This window comes from Chelonia mydas, chromosome 3 (assembly GCF_015237465.2).
Source record: "Chelonia mydas isolate rCheMyd1 chromosome 3, rCheMyd1.pri.v2, whole genome shotgun sequence".
NCBI lineage: Eukaryota > Metazoa > Chordata > Testudines > Cheloniidae > Chelonia > Chelonia mydas.
Window position 1 is genome coordinate 30,581,176 of NC_057851.1, and position 27,611 is coordinate 30,608,786.

Consider the following 27,611-nt stretch of genomic DNA (forward strand, 5'->3'; position numbering starts at 1 on the left):
TGGCTCTTTCAAATAAAATTGTCCTCATGTAGAAAATTTTAAAGGCATTAAATTGTCTTACACTTTTTCTATTCTCAGGATTGCAAAGGTGTCACAAATCAGAGGTGACAATCAGTGTCTAGGGGAAGGAGTGACAAATCAGATACATTTTGGATATCTTCTGCAAGCCAACTAGCTTGTGGAATTTTTTTGTGTTTATGAATACTCTAAATGTAGAGTTACAAATGAAGGAATAAAAGCAGGCTTATAATAGAGCGGTTAAGTAAATTCCTGCTGTCCTTATTCAGCTCATCCCCAAAGAATACTTGGTTTGTGTTTCACACTATTCTGAAATACAGCATGACTCTTTAATGTGGTGTCTTTACGTTTTGCAGAAATAATTAATGTTTTGGTTTTACAGTTTTCAACGAGTTTCAAGATGTTTCTTGATAACTGGAATATTCAAACAGCTCTTTGGCTTAAAAGGTACTGTATTTCTTAAAAGAAAGCTTTTCTGCTTTGAAGTTTCTTTATTACTTATCTTTAAAAATAATCTATGAATACTTGTTGTTAGAAATCCTAAACCAGTGCAGCTGCATAATCGATGATATGCTTTAATTATAGCGTTATCTGCCTCTGGCTGCTGGCCTGTGGAGGACCCTATGAGCTTCTTTAACTACCCAGTCACAGAATCTTCCCTCTATTATGAATGGGAACTGTCTATACCCTCTCCCTTCCTAGAAACTACACTGCAAGCTCTAAACCACATGGGAATGCTGTTGGGAGAGTATGCTGTGTGCACATTGTTTTCTTCAGTTCCCTCATGTAAATGGCAGATTCGTTGTTTCCTGGCTTGGCCAGAAATAAGAGATGGTTTCTAATGGGCTAATGCTTCCCCGCTGTTCCCCCTTGAAATGGTTGTGAGGGTGGATGAATATAGAGCCAAATGAAACATCCCACTTCAGCTAGGTGAATAGAAGGCAGAAAACGGCCATCCTTCTTGGCAATTATATTGAGGCAGGTCCATTTTCCCCTCAGCAGAAAAACTTTATTAATAGCCGGCAGTCTGGGTAGACCCCATCTTGGAGCCTTACATATGCCTTTACTAAACACTTCGGACTGCAGAAGCTTAATAGCCACAGGTCTAGGAAATAGGATGTTGGTAATCAGAAGAAGCTAATTTATATAAGATTCCTGTTCTATGAAGTAACTTCTAGTTGTGAAGAGGTCTTTCCTAAGTTTTGGCACTATTCAAAAGATGACTAGCATCTTTGAATAGACAACCTGTGTAAAGACAGTAACTACAGTCTTCTGCAACCTGTGGTTGATTCATATGTATTCTGCTGGATTGGCCTCTTGAATTAGCAGTGCCTTTCCAATGGTATGGTGGAAATATAGAATAAAGCCTGTAGAGTAGATTGATACTCATTCTCAATGCAAGTATTACAATCTTGCTGTGATACCAGATCTAGTGCAGTGATTAGGGAAGGCATACATGCTACTAGGAGCTCTTTGGCTTTGTAGTTGTTCTGTCTAATCAGACTCCTCCCTCCAAGTCCAACACTGCTCATAACAGGAAAAGGGCTCCCAGCAAATGTAAACCTGCTCTTCACATAGTGGAACAACCCGCAACTGCCTCCTCCAGAGAGTAAGGTGTATCCCTCAAATTTTCTCTCCTTACAAGAGGGGTATGTGTAGGGGTGTACGCCTTCCTCCCCAAACATTTGTTCTATCCTTGAAAAGCGGAAATGGTTTTAATAATTTAAATTTTATTGCAGGGAAGATCAAATTATGTCTGCTAATGTAAACACCTATTTGCAAGCCAAAACTCATGTCGTCATAGAATTTATTGTCAGAGAAGTCAGCATGAAGGTGCAGTTGCACACATAGCTCAGGGTCTAGAGACGTACTCCCTACTAGGGCTGGTTGGGAATTTTTCAACAAAACCTTTTTTAATCAAAAAATGCCAGTTTGTCAAACCAAAACTGTTTTCTGCAAAGGGTCGGTTTTAATAAGTTTCCCATTTTGAAAAAAAAAATTGAAATTGTTGAGATGTCCCATTTCTGTGTTTTCCTATTTCTGGAAAAGCTCCAGTTTTGGGGTCCTAATGACTTCATTTCAAAATTAAGTTAATTCATAGTGAAGAAAAAAGGCTTAAAGAAACAAAAGGTCAGTATTGAAACTAAATGTTTTGAAATTATTGCAATGAAACATTTCAATTGATGCAATCAGAATTTGTTCAGATTTTTGGTACATGAACATTTTCATCCCAGTTTGGGATGGGAACTTTTTTTTTTTGAAATCTCAAAAATTCTCATCGGACAGGTAATGCATTTCCCATCCCACTATAGTAGCTAGCCAGTAGAGTTCTGCCTTTGAGGAGTGGTGTCATGTCATTGTGAAGGAGCATACATGGTAGCACTGAGATCTGGTATCAAAGCTGAGAGTAAAGTTTCAGCATTTTCTGTAAATCATAATATGTTAATGGTTAAGTCCAAGATTCAATAGAACTATGTAACCAAATAGCAGCTGCTATTTAATCTATGGCTTGCTAGGTTTTAAAATGGTTATTGGCACTATTGTTGATCATCTTCCCTCCCTTATACCCTTTGCCTTTAATATGTTTACTTTACTTCTTAGAGTATGCTATGAGCGAGCTTCCTTCAGTCCTACGATCCAGACCTTCATCCTTTCAGCCATTTGGCATGGTGTGTACCCAGGATATTATTTAACATTTTTAACAGGAGTACTAATGACATTAGCAGCACGAGCCGTAAGTACCAACCATGTATTTTAATGAGTAATTAGTTTTGTAAAAGCAAAGTGACTATGCTGCAGTGCCCACAGGTGTGTGCATCACAAGGGAAACTCAGACACAATCTGGGCCCAAAAAGTATAATCTATATTTTAGATGTAACAGCAGTGGGAGTGATGAATAGAAGGGAGGGATGGGAGGAAAGACAAGAGAGGAAGGACTGCATTGCTGTTAGTGCTTTTGTAGCACATCTTTCATGTGAAGTTCTCAAGCTGCACTGACTATCTCGTTCAGTATTACTGTGATATGAACAGAGATCGTTAAAGTGATAGTAAAAAGTCATTTACTTGCCAGTGAGGAGGAGGAATCTTTCCTTAGGGTTTGGAGGCCTAAGCTAACAATTTCTGTAGAATTTAATAATAATTTTAAAATAAACTTGTGTTTGGTACTTTTGTAAAGCTATTAAAGTAAAGCAGTGTTCTCCTCAGCCAGCAGACAAACATCTCTAGTACATTTGCTGCTGAGAGTTCTGCCAAGCAACAGCAGAGTGACGTTAATAAGATTTTGGTCAGTTTTACTGCTGCTATTCAGAACCCTGTGGATCCAGAAAAATAAACCCAGAAATTAAAGAGTAAACCTGTCAAGAAATTGGTCAGTGTCACAGTGCTGCTTGGGAAAGTAGGTATTAGAGTTAATCAAGGAGGAAGAGGACCCCAAAAATGGAGGCTGAGCTGGGAGGGATACAGTAACAGAGACCTCTTTGCCATCAGAGCAGGCGGGAGACTGTGAAGGGGAGAGAGAGAGATGGAACAGAAGATTCTTTGCACCTTCCAACTGCCGGTGGGAGCTGGAGCTTCAGTTGATCAGACTCCTCCTACTAATAAAACATATAATACTTTCCTCCATATATCTCAAAGCATTTTACAAACATGGGTTAGCATTATTGTCCCATTTTACAGCTGTGACCCCTTTCCTAACAACAGCCTCTGGAGCCGCAGTATATAGACATAAATTCCCTTCCCCTTTCCTGCCACTAGAGGGGTGGATCTTCGCACTTTTCAGCCAGGCTGATACAAAAGCTAGAGCCCCAGGCAAGGCCCATGAACAGTTCCCTGGCACAAATCGCAACACTCCACTCTCCGGTGGAGCACTCCTCACTGTCGTATTTCATCTCTCTCACGGGTATGTTTAGCTCTCTAGTTTTCAGAATTTGGGTTTGTCTGCAAGTATTTTAGTAGTACTGACTGACTATCCAAAACAGGTTGAAGTGTTTTATCATGTCAGTTCTTCACTGACTTAACAAGGGACAGTAAATATCAGATTCTGTGTGATCACCACCTTCCTCTCAATTCCTTATTAATGAGATTTACTGATTAAAATCTAATCCTTTCAAGTGTAAATAACCTAGATTTCTATTCAGCTAATTCTGTAGAATTTGGATGATAAATCTTAACTGGGCTGATTTTTTAAACTGCATATGCAATTATACTAATTTACTTCAATTTACTACAGATTGGCACAAATGGCCATGTAGATGCATAACTGACCATTTCCTTGAACAACTAAAGCAGAAGGATGGCCCAGTGGATAGGATGCTAATTTAGGATTTGGAGAGACCTGGGTTTAATTCCCTGCTCTACCACAAACTTCCTGTGTGACGTTGGTCAAGTCACTTAGCCTCTGTGTGCCTCCATTCCCTTCTGTAAAATGGAATAATAGCACTTCCTGCCTCACAGTGGGGTTGTGAGGATAAAAACTTAAGATTGTGAGGCACTCAGGTATTATGTTGATGGGAGCCATATAAGTAACTTGGTTACTTGAATTTTTCACATGCAGTTGTAGTTGTGCATACAAATTAAAGGTACAATTGTTTATGTATAATATATACTTTTTTTTAAAAAAAGCCCTTATTTTTTATTGCATCATTAAAACATGGCATCTTTGGAGAGTGGGAGAGGAAGTGGACCATATCTTCCTGTTCTACACAGGCTCCACACTCCAGGACAATTCTGTGATGGGTGCGATGTTAGGAGGAAACATGCTGAGGCATTTCATTGAACAAGATATGACAATCATGCTAATCATATGTAGTAATTGTATAGCACTTTTTCATCTTCAACAATCTTCATAATCCTGTGAGATAGGAAAGCCTTAATCTCATTTCAGTATTGACTGAAACAGAGCGGCATGACTTTTCGAAGACCATGGAAGAAATGTATATAATCCCAAGATTTGGGTTTAGGAGTTCTTTTGAGTCATGTGCACAGGACATTATGCCTACGGCCAGATTATCCACTATGATGTGACACTGTTGCACTGCTCAGTGGCACAAAGGGGCAGGATTCTGGTGATAAGTAATACCCCTTGTGAAGGGAAACTCTTTTGGTGGAGACTCACTTGGAGGCAGCCTCCTGTCTCAGCCTCCAACCAAGGGTAAGAGGTGTGACAGGGGAGTGGGGTAGGATGGAATGAAAGTACACTGATCTTCCACTCTTGTGAGGTCCTTAAGGGACTGTAACTGACCCTGCAGCTGGGCCAACTCAGCTGTAATAAGCTCTCTCATGCTCTCTGCCATAGGCGCCAACTCCATGAGTGCTCCAGGGCTGGAGCACACACAGGAAAAAATTAGCAGGTGCTTAGCACCTAACGGCAGCTAGCTTCCCTCCTCCTCCCCCACCCCAGCACCTCCCACCTGCCGGCGGCCCCACTGATCAACTCCTCCCCCTCCCTCCCAGCAGCTGTGATCAGCTGTTTCAAGGCGTGCAAGAGGCACTGAGCGGGAAGGGGAAGAGAGGGGATGGGGCGCGCTCGGGGGAGGGGGCGGAACTGGGTGGGAAAAGGCAGGATGGAAAGAGGCAGGGTGGGGTGGGGCCTTGGGGAGGGGGCGGAACTGGGTGGGAAGAGGCAGGGCGGAGGTGGGGGCTTGGGGGAAGGGGTGGAGTGGGTGTGAGGCCTGGGGCTGAGCAGGAGATGAGCACCTCCAGGCAAAGGAAAAAGCCGGAGCCTGTGCCATGCATCCCTCCCTTCCTCCCTCCTTCAAGGGATGTCTCTGTCATTAAGAAGCAGCTCTTTGGCCAATGAAAGAATGATCATTTAAAATATACTTTGTGTGCTTTTTCTCTCTCTTTGTGCATTTAGACCTTAGTATGTGTTACAATTGCCACAATAGTATGCTGCAGGTACAATTTATAACCACACACTTTTTTATGGGAATTGTAACTGAAATATGAATTTTTAACCTTAGCTTAAAATGACACTCAAGATCTCAGGCTGTAAAGTAATTTACAAATTCACCAGAGTATGTTTTGTTGCAGCTGTTTTTTGAGATATGACAGGGAAGCAAATAAGGCCACTTCATACCTGCATAAGGCTACCTTTCTAAAAAATTAAATTTTTGCTTCTGCCTAGCGCTTTCAAAATTATTTTTTTAAAAACACTGTAAAATGGCAGAGTGATTAACATTTGACAATTGAATCAAATTTTTTGATTTGTAAAACTCTGCTCCATTTATTTTTATGGGTGTTGGATCAGGCCCACATTGAACAATAAAATAAAAAACAAAAAACAAAAAAACCACACACACACACACAGAGAAATAATTTTGACCCCAAAAGAACTTGTCCCTAACCACAGAAAACTCCACTTAATCAGGTCATTCCTCAAGCAAAAGCCTGGGTAAGTAGATAGTCCTTATCTCATACCTTGAAAGTACAAAATAAACAGGCTGTGTTGGACCAGTGGAGGATGTGGCTTTCCGTGGAGGATACTCCAGTGAGAGAGCTTAGCCTAAGAGGTCAAATCTAGTATATATAACAGAAGGATCCTCACTGATCTCAGCTCTTTAGATGGAGCATAAAGACAGAGGTGATCCTAGGGAAAACCAGGTCACTAAGCAGTGTAGGAATTTATAGATAATGGCTTGAGTCTCAGCCAGAAACAAGTTGGTAGCTAGTGTAGGTGTAATTTGTTGTACTCAAGAAGCACCACTAAGCAAGCCAGTTCTACCAAAATTTCTGAGTAGTTTTTAAGGTTAGCTCCCAAGTTGAATACAAAAAAAAAATCACAAAGGCATGGATAATTCTGGCATGGACACCAGTAAGGAAAGACCACGACCTCCTAGACAGACTCAACTGGAATTGAAAGAACTCTTGACAACTGCTGCTGTCTGAGAATTCAAGATTAGTCAGAAGTCCAAAAGGAGTCTTCTAGATTGTAACCCTTGTACAAAGCACAAACTTATCTTCTTCCTTAAGACACTCCACCATCTAGCCATGCCTTAATAAAAAATCAGATTTGAAATTCTGTTTTCAATCCCACCTTCATTCCACCAACGGTACCAGGATCGCAGAGCTTCTCAAGCATGATTCTGTCAGTTACTTCCAAGGTTCACTGAGTCAGGAACACATAATTATGCTCCTCCATCAGCAGCCTTTCATAACGATACCAGAATCTGCATGGACACTTGATCTTGTCCTTCACAGGACAGACAGTCTCTTAAGAAATCAGCACAAAAACTGACTGTACCTAGATTCAAAGCCAGTTTGAAAGGGGTCTGTAAGAAGGCTGCAGATGATAGAAGAACTGCTTTATCACCACCACCCCTCCAAAAAACCACAAACATACAAAATCTGACGGTACAGGTCGGTAATTGGCAAAATGATCTAAGTGAAGACAAAGGACAAACAACTATTCATTAGAGGGAAGCGGGCATCTTGCCCTTCCATAAGAAAGTGTTAACAGTATTTGTCAATAATAATCCTAACCCTTCCACTCTGCTTGTGTTTAATAACCACGAGGGGCATGACTGCATATTGCTTATTGTAGGTCACTGATCCTCAGTAGGTAAAAACAGTCAATACTCAACCATATGGAGAAAAGGAGTACTTGTGGCACCTTAGAGACTAACAAATTTATTAGATCATAAGCTTTCGTGAGCTACAGCTCACTTCATTGAATGCATACAGTGGAAAATATAGTGGGGAGATTTTACATACACAGAGAACATGAAACAATGGGTGTTACCATACAGACTGTAACAAGAGTGATCAAGAAAGGTAAGCTATTACCAGCAGGAGAGCGGGGGTGGGGGGGGGGACCTTTTGTAATGATAATCAAGGTGGGCCATTTCCAGCACTTTACAAGAACAGTACGAGGGGAAATAGTTTTACTTTGTGTAATGACACATCCACTCCCAGTCTTTATTCAAGCCTAAGTTAATTGTATCCAGTTTGCAAATTAATTCCAATTCAGCAGTCTCTCGTTGGAGTCTGTTTTTAAAGTTTTAGTTGTTGAAGTATTGCCACTTTTAGGTCTGTAATCGAGTGACCAAAGAGATTGAAGTGTTCTCCGACTGGTTTTTGAATGTTATAATTTTTGACGTCTGATTTGTGTCCATTTATTCTTTTACGTAGAGACTGTCCAGTTTGGCCAATGTACATGGCAGAGGGGCATTGCTGGCACATGATGGCATATATCACATTGGTAGATGTGCAGGTGAATGAGCCTCTGATGGTGTGGCTGATGTGATTAGGCCCTATGATCGTGTCCCCTGAATAGATATGTGGACGCAGTTGGCAATGGGCTTTGTTGCAAGGATAGGTTCCTGGGTTAGTGGTTCTGTTGTGTGGTGTGTGGTTGCTGGTGAGCATTTGCTTCAGGTTGGGGGGATGTCTGTAAGCAAGGACTGGCCTGTCTCCCAAGATCTGTGAGAGTGATGGATCATCCAGTGATTGTTTCATCCAGCCACAAGTCAACCATTTTCCGGACAATACTGTCCAAATACTGAGAGAATTTATCCCCAAATAGGTAGAAAAATCTCCTAAAATACGTAAAAGTCTTTCCCAATTAGAGAGATAAGGTAGGTGAGGTAATATCTTTTATTGGACCAGCTTCAGCTTTCCAATTTACACAGAGCTCTTCTACAGGTCTGGGCTAATATGAGGCAGCCAGATTGTTCTAAGTGGTGAGCAGCCTGATTAGTTTTGTTAACTGTGACTTTGTGGACATTACAGGAAGAAATAATTTTTCTGCCCTTTCCCATAGCTATGGCTCAAGACTTCAGACATGCTCCATCTTCCATTCTCTCAACACGCTGTGCAATTTCTGGCCCTACAGACTTCTACTTTTAGCCCAAAAAATGAGAACCCAAATATATCCTTCCACCTATGTGTTGAACTAGAAACCTCCTGAATCAGTCCCCATTGCTGTCAGCTTAACCTTGTGGCCCTGAGTAAACTTATGAGAGTCATCCAGTGCTGACAAGGTCTTGGAATCAAAAAGTTTTTAATATGACTAATTTTTTTCATAGTACTTATTGCATATTTCTTTAAATGTGATAAATTTATACTATGAATTAATACAGTGTTTAAATATTTAACAGTGGCTGTTACAATCTGTAGCCTGTAGGGCAAGCTTGCCTATTATTCCCTGACTTGCCTTCATTATATTTAGCTGCTTTCATTATATTCAGTTGTAATGCAAGAAACCTACAGGTCTGTATCCTGTAAAACATTAGTTTAAGCATGAATTAGCATAAGGGTGGTTAAATATCCCATAACCCTTGGCTTAGATAAATGGCTTAGCAGTTATGTAATTGTGCCGACTCACCACCATGGTGCCTCCTGCTGGTCGTTCTGGGAATTAGCTCAGTCTCACCACCTTCGCTTCTGCACTGGACTCGCATCGCCTCAAGGATCACGGCATCCTCTTCAGGACACAGCCCTTCCACCATGCCCCATTCCATTCTCCCCTCTCCCCCCATTCCGGGGGAACAACTGCCCTCTGTCCAGCCACTCACCTCCGTGGCTGACCGCAGCCCAAGGTTCTAGCCACTTGCCTCAGTCGCAAACTGCAGCCTTTCACTGGCCACTCCCTTCAGTGGCAAGTGGGGGCAATGGAACGGGGAAGGAGACCTGGGCACTCCCACTACTCTAAGTCCCAACCCAGAGACCCTCTAGGCAGCAGCCACGTGCTGCGTCTCCTTCAGCCCCCGCCGTCCGTTTCCCTGGGCCACTTCCCCATAGCCCTATCTGGGCTACTTCCCCATAGCCCTGTCTGGGCTTTAGTCTTTCAGCCAGTCAGGCTGGAGCTCCCTGTCGCTCCCCTGACCCGACCCGACCCAGCCCAGCCCAGCCCAGCATTGCATTGCTCTGTCCAGGGTGCTGGTGGTTCCCTTAGCCCTTCAGGGACCCAGTCCTTTCTCCCTGGGCTTCCAAGAGGGAACTGCCCACTCTGCCCTATAGCTCTCTTTATATATGGGCCTGCTCTGCCCTAATTGGCTGCTCATTGCAGCCCCTCTCTGATTGGCTGTCTGCTGCACAGCCTCCTCAGGGCTGCTTTTAACCCTTTCTCCACCAGTGTGGGGCAGACGCCCCATCACAGGTTACCTTTACCTTTTGGGAAGTTAGGAGAGCTTGCTCAATGGTAGGAGTTACAGTGTACCAGTAGATGCTACCATAAAGAACATGGAAGTAATAATCATAAATCTGCTTAAGCAAGGGATGATGTGTATGATAATGAGCTAAGATGGCAGTTACACGTATCAATATGTTAACCTACAGAGTAAGTACACCTCAATATAATGTGGGTGAAAAGGCTAAATTTAGGTATGGAAGACTGAGCGTGAGCAGATGATGTTCAAGCCTTATAACAGGGCAGCAACCGTGTGGTCTGGAGCTTGTTCTTTTCTGGGCTTCTTCCATCCCTGTCTACTTTCCACTACTTGATCCTTCAATTCATTGAGGAACTTGGACCATCAGACACTATGGCATACCAGAGTCAGGGCTGACCCCTTTGTCTCTTACCACCAAGTCCTCAAGGAAGGGTTTGAGTATGCAATTCTAAAGAGCTTATGCAAAGAATGCTACCACAGATAACCCCAATATTGTATTATTTCTACCTTTTTATGAGACTTGGGTCCTTTCTGTCTTTGTTCATTATTTCAATAAAGATATCTAAGGTTTTACTTTGCCCTCAGTGTGGGTGTCCTGGTCATCCACATTGAGATTCTCCACAAGATATTGAACTCTGTAGTGTTACTTCTCTGTAGCCTGATTCTGGGGTAAGAACTTTGTCATAGATCAATTGGCTATCAATCCAAACATCAATAACCTCAAAAAGGGTCAGGCAACAAATCTAGTATGTTATACATTCGTTTGCAGAGTACTTAAGTAGGTAATCAACAAATAGCATCCACAAAAAATTGTCCAAAATACTTGCATAGACACGTAAAAGATTGCAGTAGCTTATTGGTATGTCTATAATTATTCATATGCTTCCAGTGGAAGCAGTGAGTGATTTTTATAAACTGTACCAGGCTGGCAGGATTAATTTATGAGGAAAGATTGAAAGAACTAAATTTCTTTAATTTGCCTAAACTGCTAAAGGAGGAAGTAATAACCTACAAATGTTGGGAAGGAGAAACTGGAATAATTATCTTCGAAAGGAAGTGGTGAAAGCCTAATCCATAGAAAAATGTAAAACTATGCTGTTCAAAGCACAAGATGTATGTACAGGACAATTGTGCTTGGACAGGTTCTGGACTATATGATCTAATGGGTACTTTATATCTGACTTATGGTACTAGAATTTTGTTTTACTAAAAATCGCATACTTTTTTCCAGACTGTGTTTTAAATGTCATCCACAGTACTCATTTGTTTTCTAGTGATCCATAGGGGCCCCAGAGATCAAGCCTCCACTGTGTGCTAGCTAGGCACTCACTATCCATCCATAATGAAAGAGGGAAAAGGAAAAAAAAAACACATTCTTGCTGCAGAGATTTTACAATCTAAGCAATAACAAAACACAGCAAGTGCATACAACAGAGAAACAAAGAACATACAACAGGGAGCATGGGGAGGACAAAGCAACAGTGACATTGTTTGGTATAGTAAGTAGTAGTTTCAGGACACCAACTGTAGTTGTCAAGTGTTTAATTGACATCATGTCTGAGGTAATGAGTCTTGAGGAAGGATGTGAAGGATGACCGCATAGTTACCTTATGGTATTTTAAAAGGAGCTCCTCCTGTCATGCTGAAGGAGCCACATTGGAAGAAACACAAAAGTTCTTGAGAGAAAACTGGACTAAGTGATGGGGGCTGGGATCGTTGGCACAGCTGAGATGTAAATCAGTGGCTCCATTCTTTATTAGAATTGCAGGGTTAAACAATGAAGGGCTTTAAAGGTTGTTGTGGGTTTTTTTGAGTAGTTGGTGTGTGGTTGCTGTGGAGAACAGGAAGACACTGGAGGTAAGCCAGGATGGCTTAGTCACAACAAGAATCCAGGAATGTGATCTTGGCAGCAGAGTTTTGAATGGGCTTGAGAAGGGCAAGATGGCATTTGTCAGAGTGGGGGGAGAGGGGGAATGCCACGATTTGAGGTTCAACCCAGACCAGTGAGAGGTTGTGTCATGGCTTGTCTTGTAACCCTCAGTGCCTTAAAATGCTCTGCTGCTGTAGCTCCCTGTCTGGATGCTCCCAGTCAGCATACAAGCATGCGCTCTAATTGTGTGTGTGTTGAGCAGCCCTGTTCAGCAACTCTGACTCCAGAAGACTGTTTGTTACACTACAGCTACACTCTGGTCTCCAGTACCCTTGGTTATTACTAGTCCAGCACACACCCAGTCCTGAATTTCCACAAAATTATCTGCCCTGAAATGTCCAGCCCTCACCTGGAACACTCAGAGGAGTAATAAGGTACATTGCTCCTGTAAAGAGAAATTATGATGGTTAAGGTCAGAAATAGCTACCAACAAATAAAAGTGAAAAACACGTTCCAATGACTAAGACTTACCTTGAACCAAGACCATAGTTTTGTTAAGATTCTTACCACACTTCCTTCCAGCAAGATGGCTGACCACCCCCTTACTCAGGATGTTCCACAAAGTCCTAAGTGCTCAGTTCCTTTGTCTTCTGAGGTGAACAGTCACTAGGAGTTCTTTGCCCCTCTCTTTTATAGTCCAGTGAATTTTTAAAATGTATCCTTCTCAAAGTTCAAGTGCCCCTGCTGTAGGGAAAGGTGCCAGGGAATATGATGGAGAAGGTTCCATGTTTCTTTTTCACTGCTAGTGCTTTCTACAATGCAAATTGACTTGTCCTTGCAGCCTCTGATGTACCAGTGAATGACTCTGATTGCCAATTGTCTGTAATTGCACCTGGATGGAGGTATTGGTCTTTTCTTTGTCTGGAAAAACTTATTTACCCACTCCCCAGACTTATCTGGTTCAGACACATTTAGTACCATATTTCCTTCACATTTGTACAGTCCTTTGGGGATTTACCATATACACACAATGCAATAGTAATGATCATTAATTTATTGGTTTTCCAATTACACCTTACACAACACCTGTTAGATACAGATTATGACATAAGTGAACTTGGATACACTAAACTGGTCAGGCCAGCTGAAACTCACTGTCTGATACCAGTGAGCCTCTTGCCTCCCAACCACTGGGGTGCTCTTAGAGAGGAGGTTCCCGTAGTCAAGGTGAGAGATGAGGGCCTGGATGAGAGTTAAGGTGTGTGGAAAGAAGAAAGGTTGGATCTTAGATATTCTGTAGAAAAATCTGCAATGTTTACACAGAGTTTGAATGGATGGTGTAGAGAGAAGACAGTCAAAACGACCCTTAGTTTAAGTGCCTGTGTGACTAGGAGGTGGGTGATGTGAAAAATGATGGAGAAGGGGAAGGCTTGAGAGGAAAGAGCAAAGCTCAGTTTGGGCCACGTTCAAATTAAGATGACAATTGGACATCCATAGAGAAATATTAGAAAGGCAGACCGATATGCTGTCTTAGGCAGAGGAGTACAGCTCATCTGTAGAAAGGTAGATTTGTGAGTTAGTAGCATAAAACTGATAGAGCCAGACTTGTGGATTAATGATAGAGTTGTGGGATGCCTCCTCAGAATAGGAGAGGGGAGAAGGAAGAGAACCCAACAGGTGAGACCCTGAAGGACTGATTGGAGAGGTGGAAGAATTATGAGAGTGAGAGCTACGAAAGTCAATGGAGGACAAAATTTCAAGAAGTCAGGACTGGTTGACAGTGACTGAATGATCCATGCAAGCTGTGGATGTGTTCCAGAGGGACTTTCAAGCCAGCAAACTCACCAATATTGCTAGGAACCTGAAATATGGACTTTGAAGTCTTTGTATGTATGTGACTGCTTTACCATTTAACATCTCTCTTCTTGTGCTTTTTTTCCCTTTTTTTTTTTTTTTTTAAAACAACAAACCTTTAGTTTTAGACACTAAAGGATTGGCTGGCAGCATGGTATTTTGGGTAAGATCCAAACCTGTGCTGACCTGGCAAAGTGGCTGACCCTTTGGGGTCAGAAGAACATTTTGTATATGTGAGCAGAGTTTTTTAAATAACTTCTCACTGTACTGCACCTAGGTGCTGACTGGGAGTCAGAGAACTGGAATGCAATAAGGGGGCTGTGTGATTTCTTTTTTTGCTTCTTGATAACCAGTGTGGGGAAATCAGAAGCACAGTTTGTGACTTTAAATTCAGTGTTACCCAGCAGTCTTGGGAGTATCTGCTCTCCCTTTCACAGTCTGCCCTAACCTTGGCATTTCCAGTGAGGGCTGCCCTAGGCACACTGGGTCACATCTCAACTGGTGTCCTTTTCAGCAGCCCTCCCTGGGCTCAGTCTGCTACCAGACCAGCAGTGCCCAACCCTTGTCTGGCTAGGTTTTATGCTCAGTCCCCCAGGCTCAGCCTGCCCACACTGACCTTTTGACGGCTTTGCTGCTATTCTATCTATCCAGCCAGCCAGCCAGCCAGCCAAACACCTGGTCTTTGGCAGCCTCTGCTGCACTCAGTTCTGTCTGGTGAGCTAGCTATAGTCCTACTGTTTGTCTAATCAGCCAGGCTCTCGTTCCTCCCTTGTCAAGCTCCACCCAGTCACTGAAGGCTTTGCTCTGCTGTTTGCCTTTTATCTGGCCTTTCTGGCCCCTTATTGGTTGCTCCAGCAGCCCCTCCGATTGGCCTCTCTTCTGCAGCCACTCTAGACTGCCTGGAGGACTTCTCGCTGCTTTGTTCTGGGACAGGGTGATACAGGGCCACGAGGTCTCCAGCAGGGTGCCTCCAGACCTAGTCCACCCTGCCACACTCACAAACATGATTTCTCTGAAATTTGTTATACATGCACAACACTAAACATAATTACTCTATAATTTTACACATGCACAGTTCTACTTATGTTTATGCTGTTAAACGTGATCAGAACAGACACTTAAAATTCACAGCAGGTTTCTCTCAAGCCTAAATATACTTTTGCTCCCAAAACCCCATAACCCTTGTGCACCCCTGTGAACTCTGTCAGTTGGCACCAAATACGGTTGCCAGGTATCTGGTTTTCCACCGGAACGCCTGGTCGAAAAGGGACCCTGGCTGCTCTGGTCAGCACCACTGACTGGGTTGTTACAAGTCCAGTCGACAGAGCAGTGGGGCTAAGGCAGGCTCCCTGCCCGCCATGGCTCTGCATGGCTCTTGGAAGCAATGGCATGTCCCCCTTCTGACTCCTACTTATAGGGACAGCCAGGGGGCCACAAGCTCCAGCTCTGCAGCTCCCATTGGCCAGGAACTACGGCCAACGGGAGCTGCGGGGGTGACGCCTGCGGATGGGGCAGCGCACAGAGCTGCCTGGCTGCACCATCACGTAGAAGTCGAAGGGGGGGCATGCCGCTGCTTCCGGGAGCTGCCTGAGGTAAGCGCCAGCGAGAGCCTGCACCCGTGACCCCCTTCCGTTCCCCAGCCCTGATCCCCCCTCCCACCCTCTGAACCCCTCGGTCCCAGCCCAGAGCACACTCCTACACCCCAAAGCCCTCATGCCCAGCCCCACCCCAGAGCCTGCACCCCAAGTTGGAGCCCTCACACATCCCTGTACCCCAACTCCCTGCCCCAGCCCGGAGCCCCCTCCTGCACCTCAAATTCTTCATCCCTGGCCCCACACAGGAGCCTGCATACCCAGCCAGAATCCTCACCCCTCACCCCCCACCCCGCACCCCAACCTCTTGACCCAGCCAGGAGCCCCCTCCTGCACCCTGAACCCCTCATTTCTGGCCCCACCCTGGAACCCGCACCCCCAGCCCAGAGCCCCTCCCATACTCTGAACCCCTCGGCTCCACTCCAGAGCACCCTCTCATACCATGGACTCCTCATTTCTGGCCCCACCCTGGAGCCCACACCCCTAGCCAGAGCCCTCACCTCCTCCCACATCTCAACCCCCTGCCCCAGCCCAGTGAAAATGAGCGAGTGAGTTAGGGTGGGGAGAGTGAGCGATGGTGGAGGAGGGGGGGTGGTAAATGGAGTAAGCAGGGTGCGGGGCCTCGGAGAAGGCAAATAGAAAGTTGGCAATCCTAGCACCAAGAGATCCCTGGGTTACACAAGGTTCTCAAAGAAACATACAGGAGCTGTGTGTGAATGTGTTATGTACGCATTTTGTTATATTAACTACTACATTATTGAGACTTCTGAAATACCCAATTAAAATTTCTTACATTTAGATCAAACAGGATGCTTTTTAATGCTTTGGACTGTAATCCTGTCAATGAGTGTATGGGAATGGCTTTCCGTAAGGAGACTTTTGTTGAAGTATTCTATTTTCATATTATTCACAAATGTATATTTACAGAAAATTAGATGTCACTTACTGTAAAACAAGGCTGTTTCAATCAGACAAGAAGTCTCAATTTAGATTGGATATATTGAAAATACTAAATTCTAATACTAAATTCTTAGGCCAGATAATGCATGGTAAACTGAAGGCCAGGGTGTGCAAGCTATCTGTACCCTAGGCCAGTGGATGCTGAGTATGGTTTGGATGCACATGTACCAGCTGCAGTGTTCTTGGATGAATCCTTTGACTTACATATAGAGTGGCATTGGAATCTTCTTTCCAACAGGTTCCTTGTCTCAGCATAAAGTATGTGAAACCCTTTCCACATCAGGTGTACTTGAGGACAAAGTGAGAAGAGGAAAGAGACTGGACATAAGATCAAGTCTTTAGTGCCTGAGGGCTTTCATGGCAATGGAACAAATAAAATACAATAAAACTAGCTCTCAATAACAATGTTTTAGTTACTAATACTGTTTACTGTTATCTGGTTTTTTTTAGATGAGAAACAACATTAGACACTACTTTGTTGAATCTCCTCCTGTTAAATTATGTTACGATGTCATCACATGGATAGCAACTCAAGTAGCAATAAGTTACACAGTTGTGCCATTTGTGCTGCTCTCTGTAAAACCCTCTTTCATGTTTTACAGGTAAGTACACTTCACGGGTTTTTTAAAAATCACTGAACTCAGAGGCAAGTTAAATTATTCTTTTGGCAGGAGATCTCCTTTGAGTGGTGATAAAAATTTAGAATTTGGATCACTACCTTGCCAGCTAAGTGAGTTGTCATCCAGTTTGGACAAACAAAATAAGTAACAATTTTCCTAGTTTCTTAAGCACACAGAGCACAAGTGCACTATTGAATTTCCTGGAATAGGAGCCATTCAGAGCACACATCTGAGATTAGAAAATGGGTCAAGGGGCACAGAGCAACAGCAATAAGTGACCACTGCCTAAAGTAACTCTCATGAATAACCAGCGATAAAAGGGTAAATAGGCATATATTTCTCAAAAGAGAGAAAGTGCTTCACAGAAGGCTCTTAAATGTAGCAGGAAAACCATTCTTTTTCTTTGCATTATTTGTTTGCAGTTTTAAAGTGACACAGATGTTTAACATGCTATACAGTGTGTGAAAAGAACAAGGAGTACTTGTGACACCTTCGAGACTAACAAATTTATTTGAGCATAAGTTTCATGGGCTAAAACCCACTTCATCAGATGCATGCAGTGGAAAATACAGTAAGAAGATATACATATACAGAGAATATGAAAAAATGGGTGTTGCCATACCAACCCTAATGAGACTCATCAATTAAGGTGGGCTATTATCAACAGGAGAAAAAAACTTTTGTAGTGATAATCAGGATGGCCCATTTCAAACAGTTGACAAGAAGGTGTGAGTAACAGTAGGGGGAAAATTAGCATGAGGAAATAGTTTTTAGTTTGTGTAATGACTCATCCACTCCCAGTCTTTATTCAAGCCTAATTTAATGGTGTCCAGTTTGCAAATTAATTCTAGTTCTTCAGTTTCTCGTTGGAGTCTGTTTTTGCAGTTTTTTTGTTGAAGGATTGCGAGTTTTACGTCCGTAATTGAGTGTCCAGGGAGGTTGAAGTATTCTCCGACTGGTTTTTGAATGTTATAATTCTTGACGTCTGATTTATGTCCATTTATTCTTTTGCGTAGAGACTGTCTGGTCTGGCCAATGTATATGGCAGAGGGGCATTGCTGGCACATGATGGCATATATCACATTGGTAGATGTGCAAGTGAACAAGCCCCTGATGATGTGGCTCATGTGATTAGGTCCTATGATGGTGTCCCTTGAGTAGATATGTGGACAGAGTTGGCATCAGGCTTTGTTGCAAGGATAGGTTCCTGGGTTAGTGTTTTTGTTGTGTGGTGTGTGGTTGCTGGTGAGTATTTGCTTCAGGCTGGGGGGCTGTCTATAAGCGAGGACTGGCCTGTCTCCCAAGATCTGCGAGAGTGAGGGATCGTCCTTCAGGATAGGTTGTAGATCCTTGATGATGCGCTGGAGAGGTTTTAGTTGGGGGCTGAAGGTGATGGCTAGTGACATTCTGTTACTTTCTTTGTTGTTACTCTCACAGATCTTGGGAGACAGGCCAGAGAATGGAATACATCAAAATATATCATACTTCCAAAATACCCAATGGCATGTGTGACTACAAAGCTGGGTTATGTCCATTACAGCTTATAGCAGAGTGCGGGGGTCACCAAAAAATTAAATTTTGCTATGGTAAATGTGGCATTTTACCTTGGAGCTGTTTATAGTCCAGAATTGTCTATTTTACATTCTAGCAGTAAATATACTGGGAGAGAGTTCACTTCTTGTTGATTCCCACTCTACTCTCCAGTACAATAAAAGATATTTGAAAGAATGCTAGTGGAAATGTTGATGCCTTGCTGCTAAAGATCATATATGCGGCAAACTGCCTATGTAAGGGCAGTCAGGTATTTAAAGTAGCTATAATAGTGGCTAAAGTTCTGATTAATGATTTTTTTTCTTCTTCTTCTTTGTTTAGCTCCTGGTATTTCTGTCTTCACATTGCCTGCATCTTAGTGTTGTTGATATTGCCATTGAAAAGAACTCAAAAAGGAAGTATAGAACAGGAAAGCATCAAGTCCTCATGGCCCAAAAAACTAGAAGAAGAAGAAAATGTTTTGGGACAGAACAGTTATTCCACAACAAATAATAGTTTCAATCAGAAACGAGAAATAACCTGCAGATATCCAGCACTAAAGCAATGATTGGGAAATACTATGATGAATATATTTTGTATGTTTTCAAAACCCATTTTTAGCACCTTTTAAAGGGGTTTGTATTTGTTTGCAAAGGTGTTTAGTAAGAAAAGAATGCTGTTGCCTAGGGAATATCATATACAATAGTAAGACTGGAAACAAAGCAAATTAACCCCTCCTATGCCATGTCCCTGTGGGTCATGCCTTATATGAAAATATTACCATTATTTCAATGGGCACTCAGGACTTACAACGTATGTCCATAGGGTCAGGTGTGTGCCCCTTTGCTGAATGTACGTTGTGTATCCCAAGGCACTGATAGGGTGGAAAACAGCTGTGTCAATCTAAATTAACACATGGAAATTAACTTTTCCAAATGAATGACTTGCCTTAAACCCTCTATCTACTGAAATATTGTTTCTAAGTGGTAATTTCATGTTTAATATTATGTGGAAACTGTATAATGTTGGGTGCTGTTTTAAAAAAAGACAGGACTATGAAATGGGAAACTGTTGAAAGGTTATGAATCTTTTAAAAGGTATTGCAATAAACATGTCAGTATTTGGAGGGTTTTCTTAGATCTCAAACTATTACAGTATGTTGCGGAACTGTAAACGTTACCAATGCCAAATTATAGCTTAGTTTGATAAAGAGAGTCTAATTACAAAGAGCCCTTCTGAAAGGATTTTTTTAAAACTAAAGATTCACCTTTTTTGCCAGGGCTAATAGCTCTGTTCTAGGTTTATTTTATTTTGTTGTTTTTAAAAACACTAAGTGGACTTCGAAGCTAGAGACAAAATGGCAGCCATAGTAGAATACAGATGAAGACACTGTGTAAGCCACCAGGCTTTCAGTGAAAGTGCTTCTTACCCTCAGCTACCGGAGTTCCTTATTCTAGCACTTAAACATTTTACAAATAGTGACTTTTTAATCTTTAAGAAGCCCCTCTGAAGTTTCTCAAACATAAAACGGTTAGTTGAAGGTGCTTACCATATCAAATAAATATAACAAGATTATCTTGAGGTTGTAACGCAAGTTAATAGAAACAAAAGATGAAATCATATGTCAGCCGGGCACTGTATGCTTTATCTTGATAATCCGTGGCCCTTCACCCCAAAATGCCTGCGGGCTTTAAGAAAAGCTTTTTTTTTTTTTAATTAAGATTTCAGATGCAGAATTCACACTACACTTTTAGGTAAGATTGTGGGAGAAAGCAATGTTTGGGAATGTGAGACTGATATTTCATTTTGAAATTATATCAAGGAAGTAATGTGATAATATCTGTAACAGACCATTTATTGTGGTAATGGCCTCTGCTAGAGAAAAAATGTGTTTAAAGGGCTATGTTTTTATTTGCTTATATTCTGTATTATTTTCATATGATTTTTAGTAAATGCAAACTGTGTTTATCCACATGTTGTTTTAACTTTGAAACTTGTACAAAAAATGCCAGAGCAACAGTAATGAAACTTATTATCAAACAACAGGCAAATGAGGTGAGTAATAAATTTCTTGATTTATATTTTGGATCCTAAAAACTTCCTGGTTGTGCATCTTCCAACATTAGTTGACTGAATATTGTGAATGAGTACAAAAAAGGCAGTTTTCAGCTTTTAGGGACACTAACAAGAAAAAATATAGTCTTCTCATCATCTAAATGTCAGAAGGCTTCTTCAGCTCAGTTTCCACAGAACCTACTCTTGAGCTGGGTCAGAATTATGTTTTTCTTGCTTGGAAAGTTCAGCATCTAGGTTTTGGCACTCTTCCCAAAATGCCAAGGAAGATGAAGACAAGCTTCTCTTATATGTGGATATTAGCACAAATCTATCAATCCACACAGCTAGGCAGAACTGAATATACCCTGGATATGTCTACACTACGTTAAAAACCCCATGGCACCGAGTCTGAGCCCAGATCAGCTGACTCAGACTCCTGGGGCTCAGGCTACAGGGCTAAAAATAGCAGTGTGGGTGTTCGAGCTTGGACTGGAGTGCAGGCTCTGAGACCCTCCCCCCTTGCAGCGTCTCAGGGTATATCAACACTGCAATATAAGACCCGTGGCTGGCATGGGTCAGGTGACTCCAACTCAGGGGGCTCACGCTGTGGGCTATAAAATTGCAGTGTAGACATTCGGAGTCAGGCTGGAGCCTGGGCTCTGAGACCCCTTCACGGGTGAGGATGCCAAAGCCTGAACATGTGCACTGCAATTTTATAGTCCTGCAGCCTGAGACCTGCAAGCCTGAGTGAGCTGATCTGAGCCAGCCAGAGCTAACCCATGGGTCGTATTGCAGTATAGACATACCCTGAGAGAGCAGTTAACTCTGCACTTCAAAAATGGCTTGGATACTGGCAGTCCGTGTAATTGAAAATGATCACCCTTAAAAGAAAATGAACAGATTTGTAAACTCCTACCATGGTTATGCAAACAGACCACTCCATCCACTGGGCTGTGGTTATCATACCTTGTTTTTCCCAAACACATCTATCTTTTCACATTGTATATGGCTAAAGGCAGGTTGATCTATCTTATTCCACACAAAAGCAGGTACGGATCTTACCCATAAATCTGTAACATCGCTTGCATTTTTTCTTTCTGAAAGGATATCAGACTAAACAGGAGACTAGTCAACATTGTACACACTTCTCAGCTTCTTTTGGTTTGTCCCTTTCTGTTGTTATTGAGCTGGGTCCTCTCCTTCAGAACCCGGGCCCCCTCTCAAATGGCATAGAGTCTAATCTGGCACTTCATATACATATCTACATGTATAAGCACTACATATGCAAACAGATTTGCCAGGATGCCAATGCAATACAATCTTTATTTGGTAGCCTCAAACCAAAATGTCTCCTTCTCCCTTAGTAATCTGGTATTTTCTTTTGGTATGCACGCCAGTAGACATCATTACATTTAAAAAGACATTTGCCATTAGTTGTGCATTTGCAGTAACAAGAGTGAATATCCTGTAGAAGAAAGCACTCACAGAATTAAGCAGGCTTCTGATGCAAATACAATTTGTGCTGGCCCTTACCTTCCTGGGGAATTGGCATAGATACAGTATCATTTAATACTTGGATATGAGGGAGTATAGATAGTTAAGCAACTATGTACATGCACCAGTTGAGCACTATCTGCAAGATTCCTAGCTTTAAATTGGATATAGCTGTCGGCTTCTGCATTTAATGTCATATTTATCACTCTTGATTCCAATTTGGAATTTTGAAATTCCACAAATGTTACCATTGCTGCATAAGAAACAAAAGATAATGAATCTCATTAGTCTTGGGTAGAATTAGTACCCTCAGAATTTTATCTCTTTGTAATATGCTCATTTGTGAACATGAAAATACATAGGGCCAAATTCTGCTCTTAGATGAGAATACCTCCTATTGATTACAATGGGAGTTGTGTATGTTTATCTCAGGGCAGCCTTCAGCCTTCATGCTTTATACTGTTGCTTTCTCTGCGTTTTGTTATTTACTTTGCTATAACAAATTAAAAATACTGCACCAAATTCTGTTTGTGAATTAAGTTCAAGACCAGCCTTCAGTAAATTTAATTATTTAAAGATTATTCAGATAAGAAATATTTAAGTACAGGATTTCACTTTAAAGGCTTATGTAATCATTTTAGATGACTATTTTAGTGATATTTTAATCTTTAAGAAGAAATTTGAAGTTTATCAGATACAAAAGTCACCTGCTTTTAAATATTCAGTCTCATTTTATTTACCGCCTCCTATATATATTAGATGAAGGATTATATTGGATTCCAATTAAACATTTTTATGAGGGCTAAATATAACTCATCCTTGTTTGTAATGTTATGGTGCTTTGTAGACAGTTGCATATTGAGGACAGTTCTTCTGGGCACTTAATGAAGAGCTAATGCTCATTTTTAAATGTAGTATCCCTCATAGTAACTGTTCACTAATTATTTTTAATATTTTACACTTTTTATGCATTCATTGAAGAAAAGAAATATAAAGAAGAATACTTTGAGTGGTGCCTACTACTGTCACTAGAGTGAAAGATCTGTTAGTTTTAAAAATGTATATAAATCCTGTTTTATTCAGCCATAGACATTCCTTCAACGGACACTTATCATACAAGATTTCTGCACAGGTAAAGTTTTTTTAAAGGGACATGTGAAAAGATATTTTCTTTAAAAAATAGTCTTGTCTGTTTCATATACATCTTAAGAGAGAAGATGTTCAAAGAGAGGTACATATAAATAATTGCATGTGCCCTGGTCTACACACAGATTTTGTATAAGCATTTTGGTTAAGAGTGTGGCTATTTTACCAAAATACATATATGGTAACACCTAGTGTGAACTCCATTATACTGCTAGTTTATATAAAAGTGCTTATAACACAGTAGTTTATTCCTCTGCCCTTAGGCGAATAAGCCATACCAGTATAAAATCCTTTATATCAATTGAAGTGCATCCATACTGGGGAGAGAATTATACCATATTAATAATACTGGTATAGTTACAGTGGTACAACTGTTAAGTAAAGACAAACCTAGGTACTAAGATATCATGGGTGAAATCCTGGTCTCTTTGAAGTCAATGGCAAAACTCCCATTGACTTTATTGGGGCCAAAATTTTACCCCATGTGTGCAAACTGTATATCAGCATACACATATGGCTACCTCTTCTCCATGTGTGCATGCAAGTATCTGAATATGGGCCTACATCTAACTTTAAAAACCTGGCCTTAGATTAAAACATAAAGAAGTTTAAAAGTATAATGTAATTTCCTCATCAACAATTACAATGTTTGTTAAACTTTGCTTTGTAACTACCCTGGTCTGTTTAATGTGTCTAATTCTCATTGGGGTTATGTGAAATCAGCTTTGAAAACTTCAAAGTTTTTCCTAAAAATAGATGTGTTTTCAAATGAAAAATTGAAATGTTGCCTTTTTTATTGAAAATTAACCAATTTTACAAAATCACAATGAAATGTGAAGTTTTCAGATTTAATGGAAAATATTTTACATCCATAGTTCTCATGCATTAATATTCCAGTTGAATACAGCATTTAAGTACATGTTTAGCCTCAGATATGTCCTTAACCCCATCCTTATTCAGCACAGCACTTAGGTATGTGCTTAAATCCAACTGAAGTCAATGGGACTTAATAACTGTTTGTTTGAGATGAAGAATGTGCATAAGTTCTGTGCTGAATAAGGATGAACTTAAGTAGGTACTTAAGTACACGGCTAAATTGGGGCCTTCCCCAATGATGTGGTGTTTCAAACAAAGAAACTGAAGGGGATGATTAATAAAGTAAATTAAAATTACTTTTTAATACTTTAATTTCATAGATTTCAGATTAGATTTTTGTATTTCTTTGGTTACCAAAACCTGCATTTCAAGCCTATTTGTATTCCCTTTAACAATATTTTAAAAATTCTTTTGGAAGCATTTTGGTTACAGAAGTGTGCAAAAGTAAGCAAATAAATGTACCAGTATGTTGGCCAGTTCATCCTCTTGTATCTTTCTCCAGGCTATTAGTCTTCAATGGATTAGGCCTGGTTTAGTATTTTAAAAATTAAAAAATGACATGTTTTCATAATTTATTATGTATATCCTTATAAAATTGTGAAAATGCAACACTCTGGACCGAGAAACTGTTATGATCTGTGGTGTGCATAACCATATGTAAGTGTCTGTATAACTATTTACACAAAACTAGTCTGTCCCCTCGGATCATATATCATACACCACTGAATTAAGTTCTGTTTTTATTCTGTTACTTCAAAGAAAAGATAAATTAAACCTCAGAATGTCAGTCACATTAAGGTCTGAATAAAATGTATGAAAGGACTCGACTGGTCTGTGGCAAAAATGATCTCCTGACCAGTATCCTAAAGTGAAAATATAACTGTTAAGCCAGAATCCAAATGCAAAGTAAAGGTCTCAGCTGAAGTTTCAAAACAATCTCCACTTAAAGATTGCCTGCAGCCAGTCTTTGAACACAAAATTTGACTTCCCATTGCCAAATTATTTGAATGGAAAACAACGTAGGGCTGCTTTCAGATGGACCTTTTCCAATTGCTCCATCAGAGAAGGGAAGTGAATAAGGAAAGGAGATTTTGGAGAAATAGGTTTCATTCACTGAGATATTGACCTGGCATGGGAACTAGACTGAGTCAGGAAGAATCACCCAACTTGGATTCATGGTAGAGTTCTTACGAAAATTTACAATGTGAGCAGACACCGTTGGTTCATCCAGGGTTATGATTTTAATTCTCTTTCCTCCAAACCCTGAAAAGGGCTTGTATGTCCAACTAATTACAATCACAGCTTAATGAAACAGAGTGCCCAGTACTGGAAATCTCTAAACAGTATGGCATTGCATATCAATGGTGCAGCAACATTTTGTCACAATGGGTTAAAGAAAAGGATATTTGCCTACACGTTTCTTTTTTGCCTTTTTATGTGTTTCAGTTCTCTTAACTTTTTTTAATTAACAAGTTTCTCATTTCATACACATTTTCTTGTCCAGTGATATTGACTGTTTCTATGAAGAGTCTTCTGACATGTCTTAGAGTGACAAATGGTGTAATATGATTTAGTAGTGACTAGGTAGTTATTTTTAAATTCCAGACCTCAAGAGTATTCTAGATCAGTTAGAAAAGAAAATTCCAAATGTTTTGAATGGAAACTAGTTTAAGTCAAGATGGGTGAACATAGCATTATTCAAACAATATAAGATGTTGTAATAAATTATTCAATTTAAGAATCTAAAATATGAAATTTAGTTCTTTCCTGTCTTGGTTACACATTCAAAGGTATATTATTTACCTCAGTGCAGACGTAGTTATGCACCCAAATACCTAAACATAGAGTTGAGAAAATAGGCCTAAAAGTGGATAGTTACGAGTATTCCTCAACTTGCCTTTTCTGGTTCAGAATATAATGCATTGTCCGTGAATTTCATTTTTATTATTCCAAAATATATATTTTTAAAAAATTGTTATTTTTCAACAGATCCATAAACCTAGATCTTGGTGTATGGTAAATTAAAATACCACTGTGTTAGTTACACTGTGATGTGATATTTTAATAATTACTCATTTCTAATTTGTCTCAGCATTGCTGCACAGGTAGCAAGCTGTTATGTTTTAAAGATGTTTTTAACTTGCATATAAATGTTTTCTAATTTGTGTCTTTAAAATCTGATTAAACAGTAGTTTAAAGAAACCTTGAATCTGTTCTACTAATTTCATTGGTGTCTTAAATAACTGCTAAGTAGTAAAATTATTCAGTGCATTGCAGCAAACCATGAGATCTAAGAAGCTAAGTAGACCCTTTGCTAAAAAAGAAATGTTTTCTTCACCAGAGGATCAGACCTCTGATACCTGAACTATTCAACACTACAATTAGACTATCTAACAATGTTAAAAATAATAATTAAGGAATAGTAGGGATGGATGAAGAGCCTCCAAATAATTTAATTCAAACTGAATATTAAGGGTTATCGATTTTAGGAATATGGGATAGGGAAAAAAACTATAACGGAACTAATAGGGGGTAAAATGTGAGCTATGATGGCCAGTGTAGTTAGGATGGCATCAACACCAGCCTCACAGTAATAGTGAGAAAGAACTGAGTTTTTTCACCGAGTGAATGTATCCTTCAAGAGGAGGTAATGGCAAAGTGATTCAGGCAGCACTGACTGGACATGGTACATGACTAGATCCTGGTAGCAGGATCACAGTAACAGGCAGAGAAGAAAGGAACGCTGTGTGTGTATATATAATATTTATATATAAAAATTTTGTTTTTATGGTGTCTGTGTAAATTTCACAATAGTGAAATACCCCAAATGAGTTAGGGATGACTTCTAAATACTTGAGCTACATGACTGAGCCTAAATCGACTTTGCAAAGCTGTTATGAAAATTTACTAGGCACAAAATCAACTGACCAGTCATCTGCTGTGTGGGGATTAGTGAAAATGACCCCACAAAAAATTGTATTGTTGTAGGTATGTTGGACCCATAGTAAAGTGAAATATCCTTCACATGTGGGTGAAATAAGACAATCACTGTGCTCTTGAATTAACTCACTGGATTTATGGCTCATTACAACAATCTGTAACACACTAGCCTCCTCCCCTGTGACTGCAGAGGTGTTAACTGGTCACTTCACCTAGAATGGTCTCTTACAGTATTTGAGAGACAAGGTGGGTGAGGTAATATATTTTATTGAACCAACTTCTGTAGGGAGAGAGAAGTTTTCGAGCTTACACAGAACTATTCTTCAGATGTGGGAAACTTACCTGAAGAAGAGCTCTGTGTAAACTTGAAAAAAAGCTTCTCTTTCTCATGAACAGAAATTAGTCCAATAAAAGATATTACTTCACCCACTTTGTGATTTAATATCCTGGGATCAACACAGCTACAACAACACTGCATCTTACAATGTGTTAACTACTTGTGCTAAATAACTTGTTCCGTAAGTTAGCTGTGACACCAAGTAAGTTTCCC

The 27,611-nt window shown here is 40.6% G+C and overlaps 1 protein-coding gene across 6 annotated transcripts in view; it reads left to right on the plus strand.

Moving 5' to 3' along the window:
- The window catches only part of MBOAT2 (membrane bound O-acyltransferase domain containing 2), a 214,264-nt gene extending 187,941 nt beyond the window's left edge, over positions 1–26,323 (plus strand). For 5 of the 6 annotated variants that reach the window (XM_007053183.3, XM_037894110.2, XM_037894111.1 and 2 more), the window contains 4 exons: positions 401–465; positions 2,620–2,752; positions 16,851–17,002; positions 18,893–26,323. In XM_007053183.3, coding sequence (XP_007053245.2) covers positions 401–465; positions 2,620–2,752; positions 16,851–17,002; positions 18,893–19,118 — 576 coding nt within the window. In that variant the 3' untranslated portion in view covers positions 19,119–26,323. The remainder of the gene's footprint in view (positions 1–400; positions 466–2,619; positions 2,753–16,850; positions 17,003–18,892) is intronic. The other variant, XM_037894108.2, reaches the window with a different exon arrangement.
- Positions 26,324–27,611: the final 1,288 nt, after the last annotated feature.